This window comes from Lissotriton vulgaris, chromosome 4_1 (assembly GCF_964263255.1).
Source record: "Lissotriton vulgaris chromosome 4_1, aLisVul1.2, whole genome shotgun sequence".
Taxonomy (NCBI): Eukaryota; Metazoa; Chordata; class Amphibia; order Caudata; family Salamandridae; genus Lissotriton; species Lissotriton vulgaris.
In genome coordinates, this window is record NC_141691.1 from 1,027,066,637 (window position 1) to 1,027,093,422 (window position 26,786).

A 26,786-nucleotide genomic window follows, 5' to 3' on the forward strand; every position below is an offset into this window, starting at 1 on the left:
GGCCTCATCTCATTTTGTATCCTATCACTCTCTTTGTGTAAAAGAGACCAAACTTTTGCCAGGACCAATCATAGCAGCCTCACCCCATAGAACCTTCCTGAGAGAGCTCAGAGCCTCAGATTTTTCTACAGCACGTTGTTACAAAATGTGTCTTGGTGATTTACTGCTAGCTACTCTGATACAAAGCATGGGAATCTATGAAAGTTCCAATACTGGGGCAAGAAAACAAGTTACTTACCTGTAACTTTGGATCCCCAGTATTGGTAACTTTCATAGATTCCCATGTGCCCACCCGCCCCCCCCTGGGAAAGCTCAGTCTTTTCACATGAGATAGTGGGGGTTTGCACAACGGCTACGAAAATCTGAGGCTCTGAGCTCTCTCAGGAAGGTTCTATGGGGTGAGGCTGCTCTGATTGGTCCTGGCAAAAGTTTGGTCTCTTTTACACAAAGAGAATGGTAGAATAAAAAATGAGATGAGGCCTAGGCCTGTTTTTCTCTTTTGTTTCTATAGTTTTTGTACTACCGAGGCTCCCATTCCGACGACGGGGAATGATACAAAGCATGGGAATCTATGAAAGTTACCAATACTCGGGAACCAAAGTTACAGGTAAGTAACTTGTTTTCTTATGTGTGTAATAGATAATTCATCTGTCATGCATGGTTCTCCATCTGTGAAGAGAACAAAAAGAAAAAGAAAAACAACATACAACATTGTATGAGCATATTATGGTATTTCCTTGATGCGGTTTCTCATATACATGCGTTGGATGGAGACCGAATCAACAAATGCCAAGTGACTATGCAAATAGAAGTGTTCAGTCTCGTCCAAACATGTGCATTCACCTCTTTATCTGTACATAATATTGCTATGTGACTCTGTCGATGACAAAGGGAAAATTAAATAAATAAATCATTTTCCCTTGTCATTGTCCATCGAAATCCACCACCGCTCTTACCTGCACAGGCTGCGGCTGCCCGATATAAATTAAGGCTGTTGAAGGCAGTTACTTGACAGCACTATTACAAATGAACAGGAGGTGGGTGAAAAACTGCAACAAATGGCCTAATTATGCCTTGTTATTATGGGAAGTAATTTCACAAAAGATACAATTACATTTTTCCAAATACTCTGAGCCTGCATCACAGCAGATTTGCAGAATCCAAACTGCTGTTGGCTAAAACACCAGGACTCACAGAGATAAGACTCTCAACTAGGGCCTCTTTATTGCAAAGTGCAAGGACACTAGGTCATCAACATTTGCACAGTGCAATTATACTGTATGTAAGACCCCATAGCACTCTATTTCTTTCAGCTTTTCAGTTAATGGTTTCTTTTTGTCTGATCATCAGGGTGTTGCTCTGCCTTTTAGATTCATTCTCGGGAGAGACAGCATCACCTGGACCATGCGCGACAGAGGTGACTCAGAAGCACCTGTTTGTAAGTTAATAAAATGTCCTTGAGGAAAGAGAATGCAGGCACCTCCAGTATCTGCCACCATATAGTGTTTTTTTGTATGATGTAACATCTATAAATAGATTTTGACTGGCTGATGCTACAAAAATCTGTTTAGCAAGCCCATCTACTGCTGCCTCTGCGACCAGCGTGACTAGTGCCATCCAGCCTGTAGTTCTACAGTGGATTTTGTGGCACATGGCCCAAGTGAGTGTCAACTTACTATAACTTAAGGAATGAAATCATCTGTAGTAACAGAGAACAGATCAAATTTTTCAACCTACAAGGGAGAGACAAAACCCTAAACTTATTGGAGGTTTCAGAGTTGAGTGGAGATCCCTCTCTGAATTCTAAGGTGGGGTAGAAGTGTTAAGAGACTCAGTCAGTGTCAGGCTGGAGTAGAAAATAGGCCTGGATACCAAAATAAGAGGCCACACTTATGAACTGGGTTCATGAAGCAGGGATGAAAAAGAATGTGCAAGACTCGGAGAAAGAGTGTAAGGTGGTTAACAGAAGAGGTGTGAGCTGGAATCAAGAGTAAGCAGCCTTGGTATTTGGCCACCCTGGAGTTCAGCAGTGCTCTTGGTCGCTTCTAAGAAAAACATTGGGTCCCTAAACCTATTTATGTACTTTTTTTACAAATTAAGTACTGGAAATAGCACTGGAAGCAGTACTATAAGAAGACCAAAAGAGAAAGAAAGAGAGTGGGAGGGTCGATCAGAAACATATTCTTCCTGGTTTTATGTAGTTTGTGCACATGTAAGCCAGAGCCAGTGCGGGAACTGAGAAAAGAACCCCCGAATGACTCTTCAAAGTAGACACCGCTTCCTCACAATCACAGACAACAGCTGTCGTTTTTTGGCCCTTATGTCAGCACACTCAGAGCAGTGGATTCAACAAAAAAGAGAACACCCATTCCGTCAGAAAGCTTCAGTATGAAATCATTGTCAATATTAAGCAGTAAACAAGATACTGAGTCTCAGATCCTCGTGAAATGTCTGAGCACATCCACTTGGCCTCTCAAGTAATATTACTTGCACTTGTAATCACAGCCATACTCATAGCTGGTTAGCCTCACATAAACATTCCAGTGATCCTTGGTGTACAACGCAAACCACTCTCTGACCTGGTAGAAGTATCGGCATTAGCTTCAGTTTCGGAGCAGATTCTGAGCACAGCAGAAGGGTTGGTGAAAATATATTTAGTCCCAGACAGAACAGACATTATCGGCTAACAGCCATCAAATTGTTCATTGCAATATGTGCATATGTTTTAACCAGTCCTTAAATCTGGGCCGATCCCATCACCAGTAAATCAACACATATCTTGTCTCAAACAAATAGAACAAAGCAGGGCTTAATTTGAGCTGGTGGTTTCCAGTGCTCAGCACTTAATTGTCAGCACTAGTACTAAAGACAGTCCACCACATGGTGGCAGTCTCTGCTTAATGTTGAAAGGAGCACAACAACCCTGTTTATTTAGTTAATTTGCATTAACAATGAATAGCACCAGCTTCTATCGCCATTATTATAGCTTTGTGTGGCCTGGCATAGTCTGAATTGTCGCACTTGTAGGAGTGCAATATTTAGGTGTTATGTTGGTACTGTATTTGGGAGCACTGGCAGAGGCAAAGGGTGGTGCAAGCTGCAGTAGCCTTCTGAGAATGGTCCTGGCACTTAATTATTTACAACTTAAGCACTGGAACAAAAGCAGTGTACCTTCTTCTATATGTGGCTCTACCTCTATGCTGCACTGTCGCTGATTGGAAGAACGTCCAAGTTGAGCTTCCATATAGTGATTGGCTACTCTGACTTCTGCCTTCAATTAGAGAGAGTCCAGCTTGCGACGACCACAATTCAGTAGAAAAACGGAAGTAAACGTATTTCAGATGTCCAAATGTACACTGTAAAGGGGAACTCTTTCTGTGGAGCTTGCGCCCCCCCAGAGGTTTTACCATGACCCCGTGGGGGACGAGCCCCCCAGTTTGAAGACCTCTGGTTTGAGGGGTCCTTCTTTAGAGAAAAAAATGAAACAATTGACTTAAGTGGAGCATTTCAAAGCACAATTTTCACATACATTTGCTTAAAAGGCCATACTATTTAAGTGCTTCATGGCGTGCCAATGAAGTCTCACGCTCCAGAGGAGTTTCAAACTGTACTAGAAGTGCCCTCCCCATTTCAATAATTACCTCAAGTGTCAAGATCAGCATTTTATTCTGGGTCTCCTCTGTTTCCTATTTGGCATGTTTGTCCCCTTATGCCAAGAAATACAGATAATATGTTTTTGCCATTGATGCCGTCATTATACAATGTGTAACCAGTATGTTCGAAAATGGCCTCCACTATGTCAGGGCCAACATTTTGCCATGGCTGCTGCCAATCCCCAAAATCAAGGCATTGTTCTCCCGTATGCAATACGCCAACAGTAACATGTTGCCCTGGGTCTCCCTTATACCAAGAACTACAGCCGGCATGCATAGACCTGGAGTTTATCATAAGTGCCATCCCTTACACCATAAATTGCCACTAACTGGCAGATGCATCAACGTAGCCTTTTGCTATTCCTAAATAGCAATTTTAAGGAATCGCTATTTAGGAATAGCAAACGCCTATGCCTAACATTCCTTAATTGCTACTCGCAAATTTCTAGTCGCAATTAAGGAATGCTGTCCCATTCATTCCTATGAGCCTACAGGCCCATAGGAATGTATTGGAGATTGCATGAGCAATTTGCGAGTACCAGTAGATACTCGCAAATTGCTCATGCAATTTCAAGGGTGCAAGGGTGTCAAAATGACACCCTGTTGCACCCCTGAAATGGATATATGCACGTATGTTGCACACACACATGCCCTAAGGGAATACAGTCAGTTTTCAACTCATAGGGAAATGGATGGACGCTTGATTTTAATGGACCCAGTATTCCACACAGCATGTACATTAATTATGTCAAAAGACATGGACGAAAAGATGTCAGATGCAAAATATGTCATTAGGAATGTAATCATATGGAATGTGAGAGGGCTGAATGAATTTTCAAACTAACATCAAATCCAGTCCTACTTAAGATGCCATTGGATAGGAATAGCAATGCTTCAAGAAACTTGTCTTCATAAATGAAAGGATGATACATTACAGAGAAAATGTAGAGAGTAAATCTTTGCTGCAACCTACTCTACGTAGGCAAGGTGATTATTGACATGGGTGGTGCTGGAGAAGTCACTTGAAGCACAGGAGGTACGTACAGACCCAGAAGTATGATATGGTATAGTGGCAGGTCTCCTAGACGAAATGATCTCTTGACTGGTGAATGTCTATGCATCTAACAAATTATTCTTTAGTGACATGTTCCAGATGGCCTCTCCATATTTAGATTTCAGGTTCATGATGGCGAACAACATTAGTCTAAATTGACAGAAATCCACCCAAACAATTCACAAAAAGAGGCATGGAAGCATCACTGCTTGGACTAATGCAGGAAACAGAACCACATTCGCAAATTCTCCACCTATGGCAGGAGAATGGAACAGTGGTGAACACCTGAACATGAATTAGCAGAAAATGTAAGAATACTTAGCAGAGTAATATAAACAAACACAGCAGATAACTGAACAATGTATTATGGATACTTTGATTTACGTCAGTTTACCCAAACTAACAATAGGCTAAGGAGATTGGCTCAAGGCACCACTCACAACAGAGGAAGTTAAAGAAACACTTCTATAAATGCAAAAATACAATGCACCAGGAACAGGTTTCCTGCATATCTACACCAACAAGAATCCAATACCTAAATAGAGAAAATCTGCAAAGTATATGAAGAAGCATACTAAAGAGGCATTCTTTCCCCCACAATGAGAGATGCTCTGATAGTCCTAATTCCCAAACCTAATAAAGATCCGGAGTTAGTATCGTCCTACCATCCACTGTCAATGTTCTTTGCTGACATTACAATTCTTAGTAAAACACTTCCAAATAGCATCATGAAAATAATAACCACACTGATTTGTAATGACCAATCCATTTATTTCAGGCAGGAGTACAAAGCGCAATATCCAAAAACTGACAAATGTACTGAACATACTCCCCTCATGGGCAAAACCCTATGGGCTAGCGGCGTTGTATATTGAATACTCATTTGACTCAGCGGGATGATATTAATATGGACCATCCTAAAAAAGATGGGCTTTGAAGAAAATATTTGAAATGTCTTCAACTGCTGTATAATGAACCCATCTCAAGAGTATAGATGGATGGATAGGTCTCTGAAAGCTTGACTCTGGAAAGGGACACCCAATAAGGGTGCCCCAATGCTGAGTGAAGCATACAAGTGGGATGCATTATACACAGCAAGGGTCCTGTTCAATCTGGGGCAAATATACCATATTCCCCCTTGGATACCTATAAAACGTAGACAAAATGGATTTATTGAAACTACACCTGGAATGGGGGATGTCACATTTCAGATATTCGGTAATACAGGTCGCACATAATAAACAGGTATGATATGCCCTTAACATGGAAAAGGTCTTAAAGAATCTGCGACAACAAGTGACCTTGTGAAACACACTACCACTCTCAATTATGGAGAGAATATCAGTGGGAAATGACAATTTTTTCTCCTGCACACTGTCTCTGCATACTACATCATTCAAAGTGCTCAATCCCCTTTGCCCTTTTTAAAGAGTTGGAGACCCTGTTGGATCACTGGTGTGTGCCGATAAATGCAATGAGGGCAAACTCACGACACTCAAACTCCAAAAGACAAAAGGAGCCCTGGGTCCACCTGACATCTATATCTATACTACTATAATAAAGGAAGAACTTTGAGGCTTTGAGGCGGGTAAACTCGGGAACCACAGCGCCAATACACACACCGATACATCGTTGGAATCCTCAGGGTGTGCAGATGGACATAGGCTATATAAATGTAAAAAATATGTTATATTTAAAAAATTTACATAAAAAAAAAGTAGTCCCCTCGAAGTAGCGCCGGCCGCGACCTGCATGCTTACGTCGTCCAGTAGCGCGAGGAACGCGAGGAGGAGCGGTAGACATGGGGTGGGGGAGGAGCACTGACGAGCGGCACACAGGCAGTGAGCAGCAGCAGACCGGCGGGGCGGCGATGAGCACTGAACTGAGGAGCGGCGGCTGAGCGGCGGACATGGCACGGGGGAAGGAGCACTGATGAGCGGCACACAGGTGGTGAGCAGCAGCGGAGCGGCGGAGAGGCGAGGAGCACTGAACTGAGGAGCGGCGGATGAGGTAAGGCTCCGGGGGACAATGTCGGGGCAGGCAGGGGTCAGGGCACGCGGGGGATGGGGAGTTACAACAAAAAGGCTCCGGGGGACAATGTAAGGGCAGGCGGGGGTCGGGACAGGCGGGGGACCCTCTGGCATAATTGTGTTCAAGCTCCCGACTACCGCCGGCCGCTCCATACTCTGTGAACTCCTACTCTTATCCCTGTAACCTCTGCTCATCCTCGCCTCCCTGCAAACAGAGCGCCAGAGCCCCAATTACCCACAAAGCTCCCCAGTGCCTCAGGCGCTGCTGCTGGCCACCACTGCAACACTGGGCCTCTGGCATAACTGTGTGAGGTAAGCCTCCGGAGGACAATGTCAGGGCAGGCGGGGGTCGGGGCAGCCAGGGGACGGGGCGGACGGGGGCCCGGGCTGATGGCCAATGTCGGGGCAGGCGGGGGTCGGGGAAGCCTGATTGCTCCCGGACAAGGTCAGGACGGGCTGCTAGTACTACTATATTTCTCACCTTTGCAGAAACACAAGAGTTACTTGCGGCAAGCCGGACCCAATTTCTCTAGTATACAAAACTGGCCCACATGAATAGGCAAATCTAGATGTGTTTCCCAGATGTCCCACACATAACTAATACAATGACAACAAAACAAAATATGACAGGTGGCAGGAAATGAATCACCAACCATTATGCAGCACTGGTACAGTATAAAGGAGAGACTGCAGAGAAAGCATGTGAGAGATTGTAAACAAACTGAACTAAACCATTGACTGTCATAAACTCAGTGGCCGTTCCTCCACTATGGCGAAGGAGTGTTGCCCCACTGCTTTCAAGCACTGTAAATAAAGGAAACACAAAATGATAATAACAAAGTTATTATCATTTTAGGTTTCTGTGCTGATTTGTGGGAGGGCAGGCTGCTCTACTCGCAGGGGAGGGGAGGAGTGGTTTGCCCACTCAAAGTGCGCAATGACTGTTTGTCCGGCCTTCTGGCACCGGCCAAAACAGTCATGCGCACTTCGCATGTTCTCCATTTAGGCTGCATTATAGCCTGCATGGAGAACATACCCAGGCCCCCATTCCCTAGCTAAGCTCTGATCCATGGCGCTTAGATCAATCACAACGCAGCGTTGTGTTTGGTCAAGGGAACCTGGGTGCTTCCTGGTCCCTATTCAGCGCCAGCGGAGTCTTCATGCAGAAGAGAGATGCGGTAGCGAGAAGGTAAATGGTTGTTTTATTTAATTTTTTTACATCCCTGCCATGCCACCACCGATCAGTGACTGCCGCCACTGCATAAAATGGAATACAGTTTGAAAGCAGGTTAAAAAAAATCTCTTCTAATGCAAGATTGATATTGATTAAGTTTAACAAAATCCACAAAACATACATTTCACCACAAAAAAAACAGCAAGAATAGATACATGGAAATCTTTTAACTGTAGCAGATTTCCTGCAAATGGTAGGCGGATGCCCTGTCATTTCAAGGTTTTGGGACATGGTGCTGAAGGGAATGGAACTGAGAGAGCGCAATTTGAATAAAACATATATCCGAGCCATATTTACAAGCACATCGTATAACGTAGGAATGAAATGTATATCGTAAACATGAAGTTGACACTATAGCATAAAGCTAACCGATATAATCAAAAGTAATATAGGAAATGTAACTGTTTTACTCTTGAACATGTATTAGTTTTAGAAGGCCCGTATACGTAGTGGGCTAATGTCGAAATGTGTAGAAATGCTTACGAAATGTAGAACGTGTAAAGTAGAATTCATGTACGTGTGTAACTTTAAATGGAGGAACGGCGTGAAATGTAACATGGAGAAATGTGCAGAGAACATATACGGCGATGTAACAAATGAGAATATAAAGTTATATTCTATGTAATTTATATTCTATGTACAATGTATTCACTTATACGTAAAGGATTTGCTAAATGCGATTATATATATAAATGTGTGATAAAGGTTATACTGTGTAGAAAGCTTCGTGTAGGAATGTTAGAAGAGTTTAGGTCATTTGTGATTTTAACCTGGCTGACCAAGGGTTCGCAGGAGGGTAGTCCGCTGTATGTAATTTAGTGGGCTCACAGGAGTCGTGAATAGCCTTGCTGTGAACGTGAGAGCCAAGGAGTCTAGTTCTTGTTAGATTTAAGGTGACAATGTCGGACGAAGTTTATGGCCTAAACGTGATAAGAGACGCTTGGAAGTTGAGTCTTGTTTTGAAATGACCATTCACAGGACCAAGAAAGGTTATATACATAGTCATAAAGATTAAAAGTTCTGCTGAGGTTATAGACTTTTGATCCGAAGTGTCAAATGAAGTCACCAACAAGAAGACGAAGATGGCGTCTAAAGAAGAAAGGTCAACTTAACGGACGACGCGAAGGAGATGAAGCAAGGAAAAGCTAGAAGATGACCTCATGGGGAAAGTCCGTGGTGGGCGTCGAAGGGGCGTTCCACCCACACTGTGATTGTGTATTTTAGGGACAGCACCCCGGGGAGAAGGGAGCGAAGCTAATTGCTCAGAGCGAGAACAGAGAGAAGGGCGAAGAGTAGATGACTTGAGCAGATGCGCTGAGAGAGATCAGAGCGCAAGAGAGCAGTAGGCCGAGGACCCTTAGAGAGCGGATGGGTAGGCAGCAAGGGTACTGCTTCTTAAACTTAAGTTACCTTTAGAGGCTAAGAGAGTTTGAACTTCTTTGGGAGTCAAATTGCTGACACCTTTTTAGGTTAGGAACTTGCGAAGTAGGGATGTCACTTAGTATAGAGTAGGGACAGATTTAACTTGATTATTTTTCTCTTTCTGTAGATGACGCAAAGGAACCACTTCATACCGATGCTTTTAATTTGCTGATTCTTGAACTGACTTTAATTGTATTCGTTTGTAGACTGAGGTTCTTTTAGGGAATATATCTTCCTTCTAGTTCCTGTATAATTGTTGAATTTGATCCTAAGAGGATTGTATTTGCAACTTTTCTTAATTTTATATTAAACCTTTTAAACTTTATCAGTTGTAAGTGGTTCTTCAGAGTGGCGTCAGTTTATGGGGTTTATCTAACCTATGCGGGGTTTGTCTTTTACTCAATGACAGATAAAAACCGATCCAAAATTGACGAATGAGATAAGTTATCAAATTGATCATAAAAGATATTAAAATCTCATTCCCCGCAGACCATAACAGGCATCGGGGCGTTTCCCCGGCAGGCTGGAGGGGTTGGAGGCTGTTTTTTTTTAAACTGGGGGCCAGATTTCAGAAGTGCTGCAATATCGACCTCCAGTAACAAAATCGGCAGGATTGTCCAGCATAATAACTCACTTCTTACTCTCACCGCAGAGTTCCTTGTACATCCAGCATTTTTCAGGCAATAATAAAAGGGTAAAGACTGATATCTCTGGCGGTTTATCTTCCTGCTGAAGACAGGTTGGAGTTTTGTCTATTGGTAATTTTGACTCATCTAATGTAGTACCGAGGTTTAATATGCCTGCAGCTTAGAATGTGTACCATACAGATCACAGAAATATATTTAATATGTATAGCTCAGTCGGTTACTGCTTTTGTCACAGAGATCCTTCAGATACTTGCAATTCCCAACTTACAACCCTAATAAATCTAGCACAGTGAGCTAAAAACTGCTATCAAAGAGCTGCATGCAAACTACATGGTACAGGTTTGAAAGTTATTATTTTCCCCAGTGTTTTATTCACATAATGTTACTAAATGGGTATGTTTGGGTAGAAATATCGTCTTATTAGTAAATTTAACCACTCTGTTATGTTTTGAATCCGGAGTTTGTGCTTCTCCAGACCAAGCACTCTTAAAAGCATGCCTACCAGTATGGATGACATGAAAAGGATTTATTCCCATTTGTTTTACATAACCTTTTCTAAACACTGATTTACATGCATTTGATTCATTGTGTGTGTGTGTGTGTGTGCTCCTGTTTGGGTGCATGTGTGGGTGTGTGCGTGTGTGTGTGTGTGTGGTGTAAAGTGCTCCGACTCACCACCCTGGTATGAGAGGCGCTATAAACAATTGAAATACATAAATAGATTCATGATATAATAACGATCTAAAATACTTGTGTGCATCTTTTAATATTTTATAGAGTTTCTGTAGTTAAAATAGACATTGTTTGTTATGAATATTGATCCTTTCCAAAGAAAGTCCACAAGGGGTTATGAAAACATGTATTTGCAGCTTTGCTTTTACTTCTCATCTACCATACACTGTTTCTCCAGGACACCAGCCGTAGTGCCTCTTTTTTGAACCATTGGTTGTGTAGGTAAACCTGTAGTCAAGGTTTGGAGGCCATCTGATGACTGATTGGACCTCCGGATCAAACAAGAACTAGTTCTTGGGTCGATGTAAAAGTTAACTCAAAAAGCCTATTTTTTTCCTTTCTAGAGTATTACACTGTGGTCACGGTCCCCGCTGGTGCCCGCAGCATTCGGGTACATGAAAGGAACATTTCTACCTCTTACATATCAGTCCGCAATACTCAGAAAAAATACTACCTCAATGGTTACTGGACGGTGGACTGGCCAGGCCGATACAAGTTTGGAGGCACTCTATTTGATTACAAGAGACCATACAATCAACCAGAATCACTCACTGCTGTTGGACCCACAAATGAAACAATAATCATTGAGGTAAGAGCATCCAGGCTTGAATTGTGGCTCCGTTTTAATACTGTCTGGCTCCAAAGTGGTTCTAGGGGTTTAGAAATCCTGTTTATCCTCACATCTCAGTTTTGGAATGTGACAATGATTTAAGGTGACAGACTAAACTATACAAAAACAGTGCCTAAGAATATTTAAAGTATGCCATCCAATTTCTTTTTAGTATACTTTAGTGTGTCACTCTCAGTAGGACGGTATGTCCAGAGGTTATTCCTGTGCACTCTGTGTCTCGGGAACCAAGCTACGCTTGGCTGATGACCCTTAAATAGGGCTCATCAGCCAGGGTGAAACTGGATTGGTTTTCATATGACTGGGTCCAAACTGATGTGGCATGGTGTGCGAAATAACAATGGACGGGGATGCAGCCTGAGTAATGACCAGTTGCTGCGATTATGTCAAGTATTCCATCATTCACTTTTTTGTATACTTCATTAATATAAGACAAAATTATTTACACATAACTTAATATTTGACGTGCTTTCATATCTATTTAAATTAATGTATAAGTTCTTACAACACACTTAAGTGACAACACTAAATGCCTGTAGTCGATATATGCAATAGGCTTCTATTGTGCAATTGGTCAGAGGTCCCGCCTATAAGAGACAAGTGACTACTCAGGGAAAGCTGCAGGGAAATAGAATATGTAAAGTGTAATGACCACAGAAATCAAAATCTATATTGGTATTGGCAGGATGATGTACTTGTGGTGTGATTATGACGTTCTAGCTATGACCTTACTCAGTTAATGGCTCCTAGATTTCATCCTGAACTGCTGCATGTGAACATTAGCTGTCTGTCAGATGCAGGGACCACTAAGCATACCAAAAGCGAGGATGCTGGGGGTCCCTAACAACAAATGCTTCAAAAATAGTAACTACAAGAAACTCTAGACCTACACCAAGCCTCATTAACCTACACCCCCTGCCAGGACATGTAGCTGAGTGGTTACGGCCTAACTTATTGGAGCTCATGCAGGGTGAATCTCAGTAATGTAAACAGAACTATAACATTTACAATAAGGCTGTGAGTGTCCACACAGAACTGGTTGATAGCACACAACATAGTTTCCCATAACTCATATCCCACATACAGTTGTATGATGGTACAACGCATGCCTGATCAACGCATGCATATACCATGCGGTCTCTATCACAACTGCGTCTTTACCACACATGCCTTTACCAAGCTTTCATTTACCACACAATTTCATGGTAAAAATATGGGTAAAGGGACATGTGTATTAAAGATCATACCCCCGTCCCCCTGCCCTGTAAACTGTCCCTTTTTACCCTTCCCTAAGCCCTAAAGGTTAACCCCATTCCCCAAAAACGACCCCGGCTCCAGCCCTCCGCCTTGAGCCAACAAACTGTTTCCTACATCCCTGAAGTATCCTGACCGTCCCCGCCCTGAGGCCTAAAACTGTTCCTTACCCTCGAAGCTGTCCCTTTACCCCCACCTTTTGCCCTAAAAACTGCCCCATCCGAAAAACTTTCCTGACTCCAGCACCCCTAAATCTGTCCTCTACACCTGCTCACTACCCCTACTACTCCCTGCCCTACAAACAAACCGACCCCCTCTGAGTCCAAAAACCTACCCCTATCCCAAAAAACGACCCCCCAAATTCCGGCCCCAGCCCCACTTATCTCACAGCGTCTTCTCCTGATTCCCCTTGGTCCTTCCTCTTGCTCCCTTCTTCTCCCGCCCATTCGCTCGGTAACTAGACCACTCATTGCCTTAACAACACGTGTACTTTGTTAAGGGATATGCTTGGTTAAGGCAAGTGCTATGGCTTGCGGGGAAATGGCACGAGTGGCTGAGCCCGCATTGTTAGGGCCGTTTCTTCCCACACACATCAAAGGACATATCTTAGATTTGGTAAGCGTTATAACTCTGATATAGTCTCTGTTTCTCCTTGTCTTTGGTCAGACCACCATGTCATTAAATTTGACCTCCCTTCATTGTGTAACAAGAATACAAGCTATTCTGACTTTAAAACCTTTTGAAACTGTCAATGGCTCAATGTAAACTCCTTAGTAGACACACTGATTGCAACACAACTAAACTTGAGTCAGTCACCAGGTGGATACTGCCGACTCTAAATTTTCAAACTGGCTACTTCAGGCCAGCAGCAAACATGCTTGTCCTCAAACAGGTAGGGCTACTAAACGTACCAAGGCCTCTAGTTTCACGAGAGCTAAAAGCAGCCAAACTCAAATTACGCCACCTTGAACTCCTCTTGCACACAGATTATAAACAAGACAACAAACTGAAATTTAAATTAGGGATGGCAGAATATAGAAGCATTCAGCATACATTTCAATCTGATTACTATTCCAATAAAATCTACGAGGCATCAAATAAACAGATGGAGGTTTTCTAGACTATCATCCACTAAATGAATCACCACAACCATAGATTCTTCACATGATTTCTGTGAAAGTCTTAACAGCTATTTTCTAAATAAAATAGAGTTAATAAAAGCAAGCATCACAAAGAATACATTAAACCTGCAGATACTGGCAGAAGTGAAAAACCAACGTCACCTTTCTTCTTTCAATCTCCTAGAAAAGACTGGCCTTCAAAAGTTAATGAAAAGGGTCAAACCAGGCTCACCAATGGACATTTGTCTACCATTTATCATTAGCAACCTAGCAGAGGTTATAGAAGCCCCACATCTAAAGTTACAGAATCAATCTTTAAGTCAAGGAGCTGTTCCTAAAACCTTTAACAACGCTAGTGTTATCCTATTGTTTCAAATACAATGGGAGAACCTGAAGGTCTTTAAAAGTCTAACACCCTATATCCCTGCTGCCTTACTCAGCAAAATGTCTGGAGGCCCATGTGGTGCAGGAGGCTTGCAATCAACTACAAAAGTACAAATATCTTGACATACTGCAAGCAGGCTTTTCCTCTGGTTACACAACAGAGTCAGTGATTCAAGCAGCAATTGATGACTGAAGACTTGATAGTGATGCAGGGCAAACTTCTGCTTTAGTTCTATTGGACGTGTTGGCATCTTTCAACATGGTTGAACATCATTTTTTGTTCGACCAGTTGGAGACAGCAGGGGTTAGATGCATGGCCTTGATCAGGATGAGGTACTCTTTGAAAGAATGAACTAGGGCAGTCCTACTTGGACCCTAAACAGCAACATCCACAATGTTACTGGTGGTGTACCTTAGGGACTGCAGAGCGCATAACTGCGTGAATGATGCCCAACTTCTTCTCTGCTTGAACAACAATATTGCTGCTCAACAGAAAATCCAGAATATCTTGAAACTTATCTGGAGTTAAATAGGGAACAAACCGCTCAAGCTAAACTCATTTTTTTTTTGGTGGGGGGAGTAAGTACTATAATCACAAAGCAATTGTATCAACATATAATACATAATGCATATACAGCAGGGAGAAGAAGGGATGCCAGTATACATTAAACAAATGAGTAAACAAGTAAAATATAAAAGAGTACAAAAATATATATTCTTCCTTACTTAATCTATCAAGGAACCCCAGATTCGATAGAACTTCTTCCAAAACCGAATGCCTCTGCCCTTGGCAATAGCCATCTCTCTCTCTCTAAGATCTCCCTTAGCGTGGCCCACCATTCAAAAGCTCTAGGCGGAGTTTTAGCTATCCAGGCACGGCAACGCAAATGTGTGCTATTACTAACATAATTGATATTAAAGGTCTTAATCAGAGAGGTACATCTGCCTTATATCCAAGCATAATCTTCTGGACAGGTAGCAAACATATGTGAACCATTTCCCGCTATCATTCCACACTTGGCCCACTTACATTTATCATACATGTTACTTACTAGAATATATCCAATTAGCTATACGTTCTGGTGTGTAGCAGACCATAAACATTGTTTTAAACTGTTGCATCTTAAGGTTAATAGAGTGGACCGAGCTATCTAAATTCTCCAATGATTCTTCTAAATCAGCTGAGTTAACATCTTGGCCCAGTAGCCCAGTCCATTTGTGTGCTATCTTTGAATAATCATTCTCCCAAGTGTGGGAGAATAGTTGATAAGCCTTGCAATTAGTCAGTTTTTAGTCTGAGTGTATATATTGCAGTATATCTGATCCCATAGGTTGTATTATCCCTTTAAATCCCAGTAAGTAATCTTTTATCTGCAAGTATTTATAAACATGTTTTTAGGAAGACCGAATGAAGTCTGCAAATCTAAAAACGTACGGAACCCAGCAGCATTATACAAATGGCTAAGCTGTCTAATACCAAATCTATCCCAGGATTTGACTAACACATCATGGAAGATATCAGGGAACATAGGATTACCCCACAGTGGCATATTAAGATGTATCTGTATGAGAAGCAGAGAGTGATTAGCTGTAATTTCACACCATATATAAGCTATATCTTTAAGAGTCTTAAATCAAACTCTCTTAAAGTAGTTTGGGTTGTTTATTCTGTATATGAACATAGTGATATCTTTACTGATAGCAAGATTATAACAACTTTGTTTTCTCCTATCGTCAAAGAGATCTCGCAAACTTCCTACAAAAGAAGCCCAAAAATATAATTTGAAATCCGTAGTTTGAACCCGCTCTGGCAGTAAGGAAGTTTAAAATACTTTATAGCATGTCTCGGCTGTTTATAACTCCAAATAAAGCTACTAATGGAGCCCTTAAGTTTATTAAAAAATACTTTAGGACTCTCAAAGGTATTGCCCTGAATAAGTAAAGGAATTTAGGCAGTACAATCATTTTTATAATATTGCAATGTCCTATAATACTAATTGGCAGTTTGTGCCAGACCCTCATTTTAGAAATAGTTGATTTAAGTAGAGTATCATAATTAAATTTTTTAACCTGCCTTGTGTCTGAAATTACCTGAACACCTAAATAGATAGCTGATGCAAAGGCCCAATTATAGACGTTCTTGGTTGAAAGTTAGGAACAGTCTGAGTTTTACTAATATTAAGCTTATACACTGAAAAATGACCAAATAAACTTGCTTCAGTTTGGATTACTTCTGCTGCTTTTACTGGATCTATAGAGAATACCGCAATATCATCGGCATAAGCCGTAACTTTCAGCTCTTCAGAACCTAACATAACTGGTGGGATAGATGGATTGGAAAGCAAAGATTTAATGTATGGTTCTATATATATATAAAGCAAAAAGTAAGGGTGATAAAGGACATTTTTGCCGGGTGCCCCTGAGAAACTTAAATGGTGTAGACTGGTAAGTTAGCTGAATTAATTTAGCATTCGGGCACCTATACAGGGCCCCTACCCAGTAATAAAAACAACCATTAATATTATATGCCATAAGTGTAGCCGATAGAAAGCTAAACTCAGAAAAAACAGAGATCGTCATTTTAAATAACAGAACAAAACCTGGAACAGCAGTTTCTGGCCATGAGATATGGGCAACCCCCACCACCATAGTTGTCCACAAAGAGCTTAGGGTAGTGATAGACAGTGGACTTACCTTGTCAACCTAAGTTAGAGAAGAGGTCTCCAAAAGTATCTTTCTTTTAAAAAGGATCAGAAACATTTCCTTTATACTCGCCATAGAGGCCATAAAGATGTAATATGGCCACCATGCTATCAAGTCTGAATTACTCCAACTCAATCTATGTTTGTCTCCAATGAAAGCTGTTTATAGGCTCCTCATCTCATTTGTAAACTGCCCATGCATGCCTATGTAACATCTATGCTAAAACAAATGCATTGGCTGCCAGTCAACCTAAAGATGCATTTTAAGATCTGTTGAACAATCTTCAAGGCCTTAAAGAGACTTGCTCCCATGTTCTGGTAAAGAAAGTGGGACATATATACTGTCATGTATGCTAAGAACATTGAATGCCAATATCGTAAGGATCCTCCGTTACCTGAAACTGGTTTGATTTGATAGTGGTTCCCGTCCTGCATTGCTGCATCACTGGAGCTCAGAGTCACCACAGGCTAGGGTGGTACCACGTCCCCCAGCAAACCAAGTGGCAAGGTGGGGTCACAACTTTCTTATCGCGCCCAAAAGCGTAGGACCTAACCAGCAGCAAAGAACTCACTCGGAATGAGCCCGGACGTGCGCCCGGGAGAAGACCAGGCCTAGACTTTACCCATCATCACCCAGAGGAGTCTAGGCTAGGCCTAATCTCTTTCATCTAAACTCTGCTGGGCATTTATGCTGAGACCTTGTAATTTCACATATCTTTTCAACATCTGCTGGTGCATTGGTTTTGTTTCTTGTCATTTTCAATTGGGAAGGCCTTGGTGAGTGCTGGTATAACTTTGGGCCTAATCATGGGGAAACGGAAAGCACTTGAGATGCCCAAAACTCTAGCTAATGCATAAAAATCTGAAAAACCATCTGGGGGTGGCTCTGGCCCTGTTAGCAATGCTTGCAGAAGATGACATTGATCATCTGATTGGGCGGTCTAGACAATATTGAATGCCATAGCGACCAACTGTAGAGGTAATACAAATTCTGCAATGGTGCCGGAAATGCTCAGAAAAAACAAGTGTACCCTTAATGCTGCCCTTAAATTATATTAGTAGCCGGCATAAATCGGATTTGGACACTCAAGCGGCCCAAAAACCCATCCGAGAACAAACTATGTGGAGTTGGAAATCAGAGAGCCTTCTACTTGTGATTTGTTTCCAACATCGACCCATCTGCCGCTGTCTCCTAAAAATTGATATTGTCTCTTTTATGGATGTGGTCCAAATAATTTAATAGCTCTTGGACTTCTGTAAAAGAATGTAATGTTGTAATTAATATCTAAATATTAGGGTGCCAGGAAATGGTTAGATCATGGAGCAAGGAAATATATTCTTTCAACGTCTGCTTTAAGGCATTTGCATTGGATGCTACGTTAGGGTTCACGGCAAAATCCCTTTATCCGGATCGAGGGTATATACCTAACCAATAAAATCCTTGTTCAGCTTGCGGTAAGGATTTCAGCACACCTGTCTCATAGTGTTCTGTTCAATGTAGGTCATAAGTATTGTTGCTTTTACCAATTAATAATTAGTTACTTAAGTAAATTAGTTGTTTTTTCCATTTACATTTTTTTTATTTTAACCCCTTAAGTGCGCCCGTCGGCTAATGACCTTCGCGAGCACTATCTCGGAAGTGCTGCGCTCGTCCGTTGGCCGACGCGGCCCCGCCCGCGCAATAGAACACCCGCACCGCGGCAACGGGTTAAGTAACTTGGGCCCTCAATATGACTGTTACCGGAACTACCACGATTAGGTCTTTGGCGGCTAACACCGAACCGGGCAAATTGTATCGGGTGAAAAACGCTCAATAAATATTTCCAGCAGCAAAATCAGCATGTTATTCCTCTTTTTCGGGGACTAACTCCTAATTGTGAAATATGTATTAAACTTGCGGCAATCCAACCCATCGGAGTTGGATTTTGGCAGGTCCAATAAATATGCTTCAAACACCAGGTGATTCGTAATGTCTGTTTGCTCTGCAGGGATCACACTTTTGCATTGTTGAAGTATCTACAGTAGGGAATGCGGTCCTGCTCTTGCAGTGGGTGCACAATTCAGTGCTTAATTTGTTTAAAAAAAAGTAAGTGCCTTCCTTCCCAGGAGGCCACTGCATCTTGCACCACCCTATGCCCCTGCCAGCGCTGCCAATGACAGTAACAACACAAATACTAACCATCACACTCCAACAAGAGTGAATATTCAGACTTTTGCAGACCATCCAAAGGCATAAGAATAGAGTGGATTGCTGGTATTAATATTTTTTTAATCCATATTGACTAATTAAACACCTGTTATTGTGCTCATCTCAAAATTAGACAAACAGAGCCACCATATGGCAGACTGTCATAAGAGCCGTTGAGTGCCAGTTGTGAGCAGCGGACACCACTGGCCGAAATTAAGCACTTGTGCATCTTCAAAAGAGAGTGTCCCCTGATTAGCATGGCAGATGGCTGTCCTTATTTTCTTTACAAATGCTGGCCTTTCAGACGTGTACATAGGCACAGAGGCCCTCTGTCTAGAGTTTGTACCACCCGCGGGGGGATTCTGTAGAAAATATCTCCAGTGTGCTCGTGGGAATATAGGTACTACACAGACACCCCCCCAAAGACTGCTCACGAATACTGCAGTCACATACTGCACTAATCTTTGCATGTTTTCTGGTATCTTGCAATCCGAGGCTGGGGTGCCTCTCTGCAGACTCTGAGGGCATGGCATGGGCCCTTTGTTAGCATCTTTCATTGGTGTAACAATAGCCCCGGAAACCCCAGCGGTGGGTGAGGGGCAAGCTCCAGGGGACCACCTACGACACTCACTATATGAACATGAATGCTCCAACTAGAGCCATGCACATGTATGAACATAATTTTGAGCAAAAGAAGGGGTACCCCTGAAAATGAGGATGCTTATCCCAAATCAGGTAGAAAGTAACAATTGAGAGAACAACATTTAGGAAACTGAATATTAAGTGGAACTTGAAAATTTCTGCAGCAATATATGTAACAGATGCGATTACTGTGTACAAACATTTTCATTATTTATTAACAATACAAATATTTTTGTCATTTTTTAATTATTTAGTGCTAAAAAATCAACATTTATATTTCATTATTTATATACAGAATTTAGATACAGCACATCTCATTTAATTCCATTGGTACGGTTCTGTGTTGACCTATTCCTATTCACACTTTCCTCCACATACATGTACCATAAGTCTATAGATGTCTTCAAGTGCAAACATTATACAACATGTGCTCAATTTTAAGCTGAAGCACTACTTATCCATTTACTACATATATGTCGATGATGGCTAGAATTGTACATAATTTACATTATCACCGAATATGGGATTTTTTAACAAAGTGCTAAGTATATGTTTTCACCAATGGACATATGATGTCTGTTGTAATCAAAATTTACAATCAGTATCGTCATGGCTGAAGTTGGTAGTGTCCTACTGGCTTTTTCGGCTTTGATCCTTCATCAGGAAGCCATGTTTGATGCAAATCCTGAAAATATATACATAAATGATTCTGAATTACAAATTGCGGGTCCTACTTTCATATAAATATTTTAGACTATACAGTAAAACCATTATTGTGCCACACAAAAAGGAAAGGATTAAAAGATGAAGATTGAATAGATGCTATGTTTCACCTTTTATGAATAAAGAAGAGGAAAAGGAAAACCTATATATGCATATATTTTGGCTTTAAATACTGTTGTGAAATTAACAACCTTGATAATATGTGCCAAAAAGGCTACATACAATTTAAAACTAAAAGTGTTATGAGAGCCGGTGCAAAGGGTTTTTAAGCAAGATGTATAGCCCTTCATTTCCCAGACAGTACATTGGAAGATGTAAGTAATGTTCTGTTACCTTGAATAGAGAGCTGACTAATGCGATTGACCCAATATTTAGCGTAGTACAAGTTGAAGTGGTTAGAGAACCAGAGAAAATATTGTGCCAAAAAGTTGTTGGCTAAGACAGCGTTTGTAATTGCTTACCAGTATCGATAATCTTCAGGGGCACTAGTCACAATTGGCGAATAGAAACAGCATAGCCCTCAAGAAAAGTTTCAACGGGCTGTTTAATACCTATGTAAATTTGTTAACGGATGGAATTAGTATAGACTAATTACCTCTCAGCTATTGAGCGTTTGTATAATAAATACGTGATATTGACTCCAAATACTGCTGGAAGGTAGAGGAGCCTAGCCGTACTAAGGCACTATATTATAAAGTATGGTAATGAGTGCGTGAAATTACAACTGTAAATACTACTTGAAGGTAGAAAAGCCTGCCCTACATGTATAGAAAGACAGCCTTATGAAATGGTATAATGAGCGCGTGAAAATACGACTCTGCCTGCGCATGTTAAAGTACTGTATTCTACAATAAGTTACTAGTAATGAAAGCTTGTGAAACAGTAAGAGGACATCCCTGTCGTAGAAGTCTATCGTTACTTGCAGGTACTTTTAACCATATGCAAGGGGCCCGCGTCGAAGCCTATCATGTTGTGTGTGGGGTCTGGCTTACCTAGAATGTGCCGATACGGGGCTATCCCATGGTGGGTTCTGCTACACCTGCATGGAAACTCCGGGCTATTTGTCAGACCCGATAGCTAGAGATGTGCCAATTCCGGCATGTGGCTGCCGGTTCAATTTTCCTTTATGGCTGTGCCGGTCAGTCCCGCATGTGGTTAATTTTCCTTCTTGGCTGCGAATGCTGTTTATAAAGGGCCGGCCCTAATTGGATGTGTAGGAAGGTGGGGTTACAGAAGAACAGCTGTATGTTGAGGAAAGTGTGAATAGGAATAGGTCAACACAGAACCGTACCAATGGAATGAAATGAGCTGTACTGTATCTAAATTCTGTATATAAATAATGAAATATAAATGTTGATTTTTTAGCACTGAATAATGAAAAATAAAAATAAAAATATTTTGCTAATAAATAATGAAAATGTTTGTACACAGTAATCGCATCTGTTATACATATTGTTGTAGAAATGTTCAAGGTCCACTTAATATCCATGTATGAACATAAGTCACAAGTTCATTCGGTCTGTCTTACTTTCGGCTAAAACATTACTTAGCAGAACAGTGTTACCCTCTTTTGTGACATCATCACTGTTTGCATGGCAGACAAAGCCACGCTCACCTGTGGTGTTTGTAAAAACCTTGCTTTGTTACATTTCCCCGCTGCATTAGACTCATTAATGACCTCAGAGCCTTAGCTTTCAGTGGTGCAATATGTGCAGTGACCCCAGGCCCAGGTCCAAAAGGGACCCCGGGCATCCTAATTATGAGTGTGCTTACTAACCAGTAGTGGGTCAAGAGGCCCATTTTCCATGCTTGCATTAAGTCACTGAGTGACCTGGCTGTTTCAGCTGCTGTCTTGTCAGTCTTTTCGCGCAAGTGTTCTTTATCTTACTACTGTAACCCTATATGCCTTGAGTGTAGTGTGCATTCTTCTCAGACCTCCCTTGCACTAAACTCAACAAAACCTCTTCTTTTGCACATGTGTGCAAGTTACTCTTTTCAACAGTCTCATTTTTTGAGCCCATAAAACAAGGTGCAAAATGAGAGGCCCTTTAACGTTGTTGAATTATTGGAAATGCTGAATTTTGCACCAAATTCCAAATTTTCCTCTCCCCCAGACTGTTTACTGTGTGCCACATTTCATCTGTGCTGTGCTGCTAGTGTGTAAAGAATATCCAGGAAGACACTTTAAGCAGAGGTTTACCAGCTGACACTTGAATGAGTTCTGCCTAGTTTTACCTTTATGTACACAATGTATCGCACATCTGATAGCACGGACATGGAGGGTCCCAATAGGGCCTTCATTACAAGTTGTGTGGAAATTACTAACACACATCATTGCAAGCTTTCCAGGGTGCAGAATTGGACAAGGTAAAAACAGATGCATTTTCGCTAATCTTTATACCCCCTAAAAGAAGTTGGAAAATTTAAACAGAAAAGGGCCCGAATTCGGTTAAAACATGCAGGAAATGGCCAGGTAATTCCTGGACTGCACGTTACTCCCAATTCCTGGCCTTCAACATGTAGTGACTTGTAAATAGGGTGGTAAATCCAGTCGGTATCAGCACAGGCTTGGCTTTACCTCCGTAGTTTACAGGCCAAATCGTAACAAGGACCTAAGATGGGCAATAATAGCACGTTATTGGTGCTTGGCAGTGTTGCCTATATGAAGAGGGGCTTAAATATGGCATAATTGTTATAATGCTACTTCTTACTGATTCCTTTTTGGTAATCTCTGCAGGTCCTCCTCCAGGGTAAAAACCCAGGAATTGCTTGGGAGTACAGTGTGCCAAAGGTAGACGTTGCCAAAAAGCCAATCCCGAAGCACAATTACACATGGGCCATCGTTCGGTCAGAGTGCTCGGTCTCTTGTGGAGGAGGTAAGGTGTCTGTACAATATCAATCTGTGGCATGAAGAATTGCTGTAGATTTATGAGCCTGCTATAGCTTCTTATTAAACAGATATTCAAAGCATTGAGCTCTCTTTCCTGTAAAGCAAATCTCATTGGACTACATACAAATGTTATGTTTTTTTTCCAATTAGGAACATGCATAACATGTATAAAGCTGTTGTTTTAATTTGAAAGTCATCAAATTACAATTTATGACGTTTAAAACAGTTATGTTATTACGTTTCTTGTTTTTCGGAACCACTGTACTACAAGTAGCCTTTGTATTTTCAAAGCCACCTCAAACTTGATATTCCACCAGAATATCAACCACAAAATGTTGTGGGGGCATAACATTGAGGTCTATACTACCGTGGATCAAAATAGGGTGAAAACAATAAGGAGTTATTTACAGGTTTACTTAACTTAACTTCACAACACAGCCACTCTGTAGTTATAGTCAGGATTCCCAGGTATACAAATTCCTCAGAATTTTGGTTGCTAATAACTTTGCACCTGTTTTACAAACGTCATCGGAACTTTGCAGATCTATTCTTACTTCTACATTGGTGGATGATGGAAAGTTTTGTGGTGACTGGTCAAGAGGGTACTAAGATAAAAGAGGAGTCCCAAAACACGTTTTTCCACCAATGTATTTTACACTGACTTTTATATCTTGTATAGCGCGAAAACGGCTGAACAGGTTTGCATGAAATTTTTCAACATTAGACATTTTGGTATAGATATGATCCTTTTGGGTACTACAGTTGAGTAGGGTAACTATTTTTTAAGTTATAAGGCATTTTAACTTAATGACATCTGAGGGCACAGAATATTGGCAAAATGTTGAAGTATTTCAAGGCGTGCCTCAGTACAGAGCAATGACAAGTCATTATGTGATTTGCTAATGACTGCCTTTACAAAAGATAAAGGCAGCCATGTTGTTTTTAGGTGCGCTTTGATTGTGTTCTGGGTTGCGCCATTAGATGTAGGTAAGTATTAGGTATGCTATTTTTTCCCTACATGTTACCACTTTATTAAAGTGGTAACGGGTTGGGAATTTTTAATAAGTTTCTATATATAAAAAAAAATTTGCTGAGAACCACCGTACTGCCTTAGGAGTACCACGGTACCAAAAAAAAATGAAAATAAATATGTTAAGAAATTAAAAATACACTAGAGTGCCTTATATTTTACAAATGTAGTATACTACAGTGTATTTTCAAATTTTAACATATTTAAATCTTCAGTGAAAAGTCTACAGAGTACCATGGTAAAACCTGCAAAGTACTCCACTGCTTAATTTTTCTTTTTTTTAAATGCTCAGTTCTCCCTAAATTGGTGTAAAATATATGGAAACTATAAATACATTTACCTACCTATTAACGCTTAAATAAGTGGTAATAGGTAGGGAATAACAATAAAACCTACTACTTACCTAGATCTAGGGCCCTAACCCAGAATGCAGATAAAATGTGATGAAAACAACATGGCTGCCTTTTACCTTTGTTAAACACAGATATTAGCCAAGCACATACTGCTTTATCGTGCACATATACAGCAGTATACTGCAAACTTACCTCGGTAACCCATGGTACAAAATATAAGTAAGTAATTTACTATTCACACATGCTACCAAAAATGACCAATGACCAAATATATTTTCCTGCCACATTACATCTACATCTGTTAACAGACTTTCATGCTACATCTGTGCCAATTACCACACTTCATTGTGCGGCACTACACTCTATGACACTCCAATCGTTGGCACTCCTTCCTATTACAAACTGCGCTATTCCACTTTCTGTCACTCCACTATACGCCACTCTACTCTATGCTAATGCACTGTATGCCACTCCAATCTACCTCACTCCCCTCCACTCTAGGCCACTCCACTCTACACTACTACACTGTACTCTATTAAACTTTACGCCACGCCATTTTATGGCACTCCAGTGTATCCCAATACAATGTACACCCTTCCACTGTACCCTATTTCACTCTATGCCATTCCACTGTGCACAACTTCCCTCTATTCAATTCCAATCTTTGCCACTCCACTGTACACCACTGCACCAAATGCTATTTTTCTGTACCCCACTCCAATGTAGGCCACTCCACCTTACTCTACTCCACTGTACACCACTCCTGCATATGCCACACAGCAATCCACTGTGCGCTATTACACTGTACATCACTACATTCTATGGCATTACATTCTTTGCCACTCTACTCTATGCAAATCCACTCTACTGTACTACACTGTATGCTATTCCATTGTATGACACTGTACATTACATCACTCTACTCTACACTATTCTACAATATTCCACTCCACTCCACTTCAGTACAATGTACGTCATTAACATTCAATGTTGTGCCCGCTCCACTGTATACTACTCGACTATATGCCACTTTACTTTACTCCACTAACTTTGCTCTATTCCGCTATATGCCTCTACTACACAGCAGCATACCCTATTCCACAGTACACTATTGAACTGTATGCCAATACACGCCACCCTACTACACTCTACCCCATTCCACCCTACAACAATCCACTCTTTGGTGTTCTACTCTACATCACTTTGTGCAACTCTACTCTAAGCTACTCCACTGTACATCACTACACCCTATGCTATTACACCCTTTGCTATTCCATGTACGCCAATACACTGTACCTCACTCTACTCTAGGCCAGTCCATTCTAAAGCACTCCACTGTACGTCAATCCACTCCATGCCACTCCACTGTACCCCACTCTACTCTACGCTATTCCACTGTATGCCACTCCACTCTAACACACTCCAGTGTATGCCACTATACTGTGCACCACTACAATGTCCTGTATTCCACGGTATGCCACTGAACAGTACAAACATCCAGTCTTTACTACTACACTACATGATAGTGTAGTGTAGTGGGGTAGTGTAGCCTGGACACTGCATGCTACTACATTATACTCCAATACACTCTACACTGTTCCACTGTACTCAACTCCACTATACGGCACTCCACCCTATGCTATTCAACTGCACTTCACACCACTTTGATGTGCGCTATTCTACTGTACGCCATTCCATTGTACACATCTCCACTCTACCCCACACCACTCTATCCCCCTTTACTGTATGCCTCTCCATTCTATGCTACTTCAGTATACGACACTGCATTATATTGGTATTGGTATTGGTATTGGTATTTGTAAAGCGCGACTGTCGCTCCGGAAGGAGCATCCTGGCGCTAACTGGAAGGTATATATAAGGTTGAAGTTAGACAGGATTAGATGGCATCCAGCACATACTCGTCTGATAGACTGAAGATCCATGTTTTTAGTTGTTTCCTAAAATGGGTTTCCTTAGTCAGGGACCTCAGGTGGTGGGGCATGGAGTTCCATGCTCTGGAAGATAGGTGGGTGAGGGTTTTACCCCCTTTAGTTTTTAAGTTGAAATTAGCTAGTTTTAGCAGTTTGTTATTGGAGGAT

At 41.4% G+C, this 26,786-nt stretch overlaps 1 protein-coding gene across 1 annotated transcript in view; it reads left to right on the top strand.

Moving 5' to 3' along the window:
• Positions 1 to 26,786, top strand: part of ADAMTS16 (ADAM metallopeptidase with thrombospondin type 1 motif 16) — a 975,864-nt gene that overhangs the window by 632,357 nt on the left and 316,721 nt on the right. The window contains exons 16-17 of the mRNA XM_086965269.1: positions 11,117 to 11,361; positions 23,152 to 23,290. Coding sequence (XP_086821395.1) covers positions 11,117 to 11,361; positions 23,152 to 23,290 — 384 coding nt within the window. The remainder of the gene's footprint in view (positions 1 to 11,116; positions 11,362 to 23,151; positions 23,291 to 26,786) is intronic.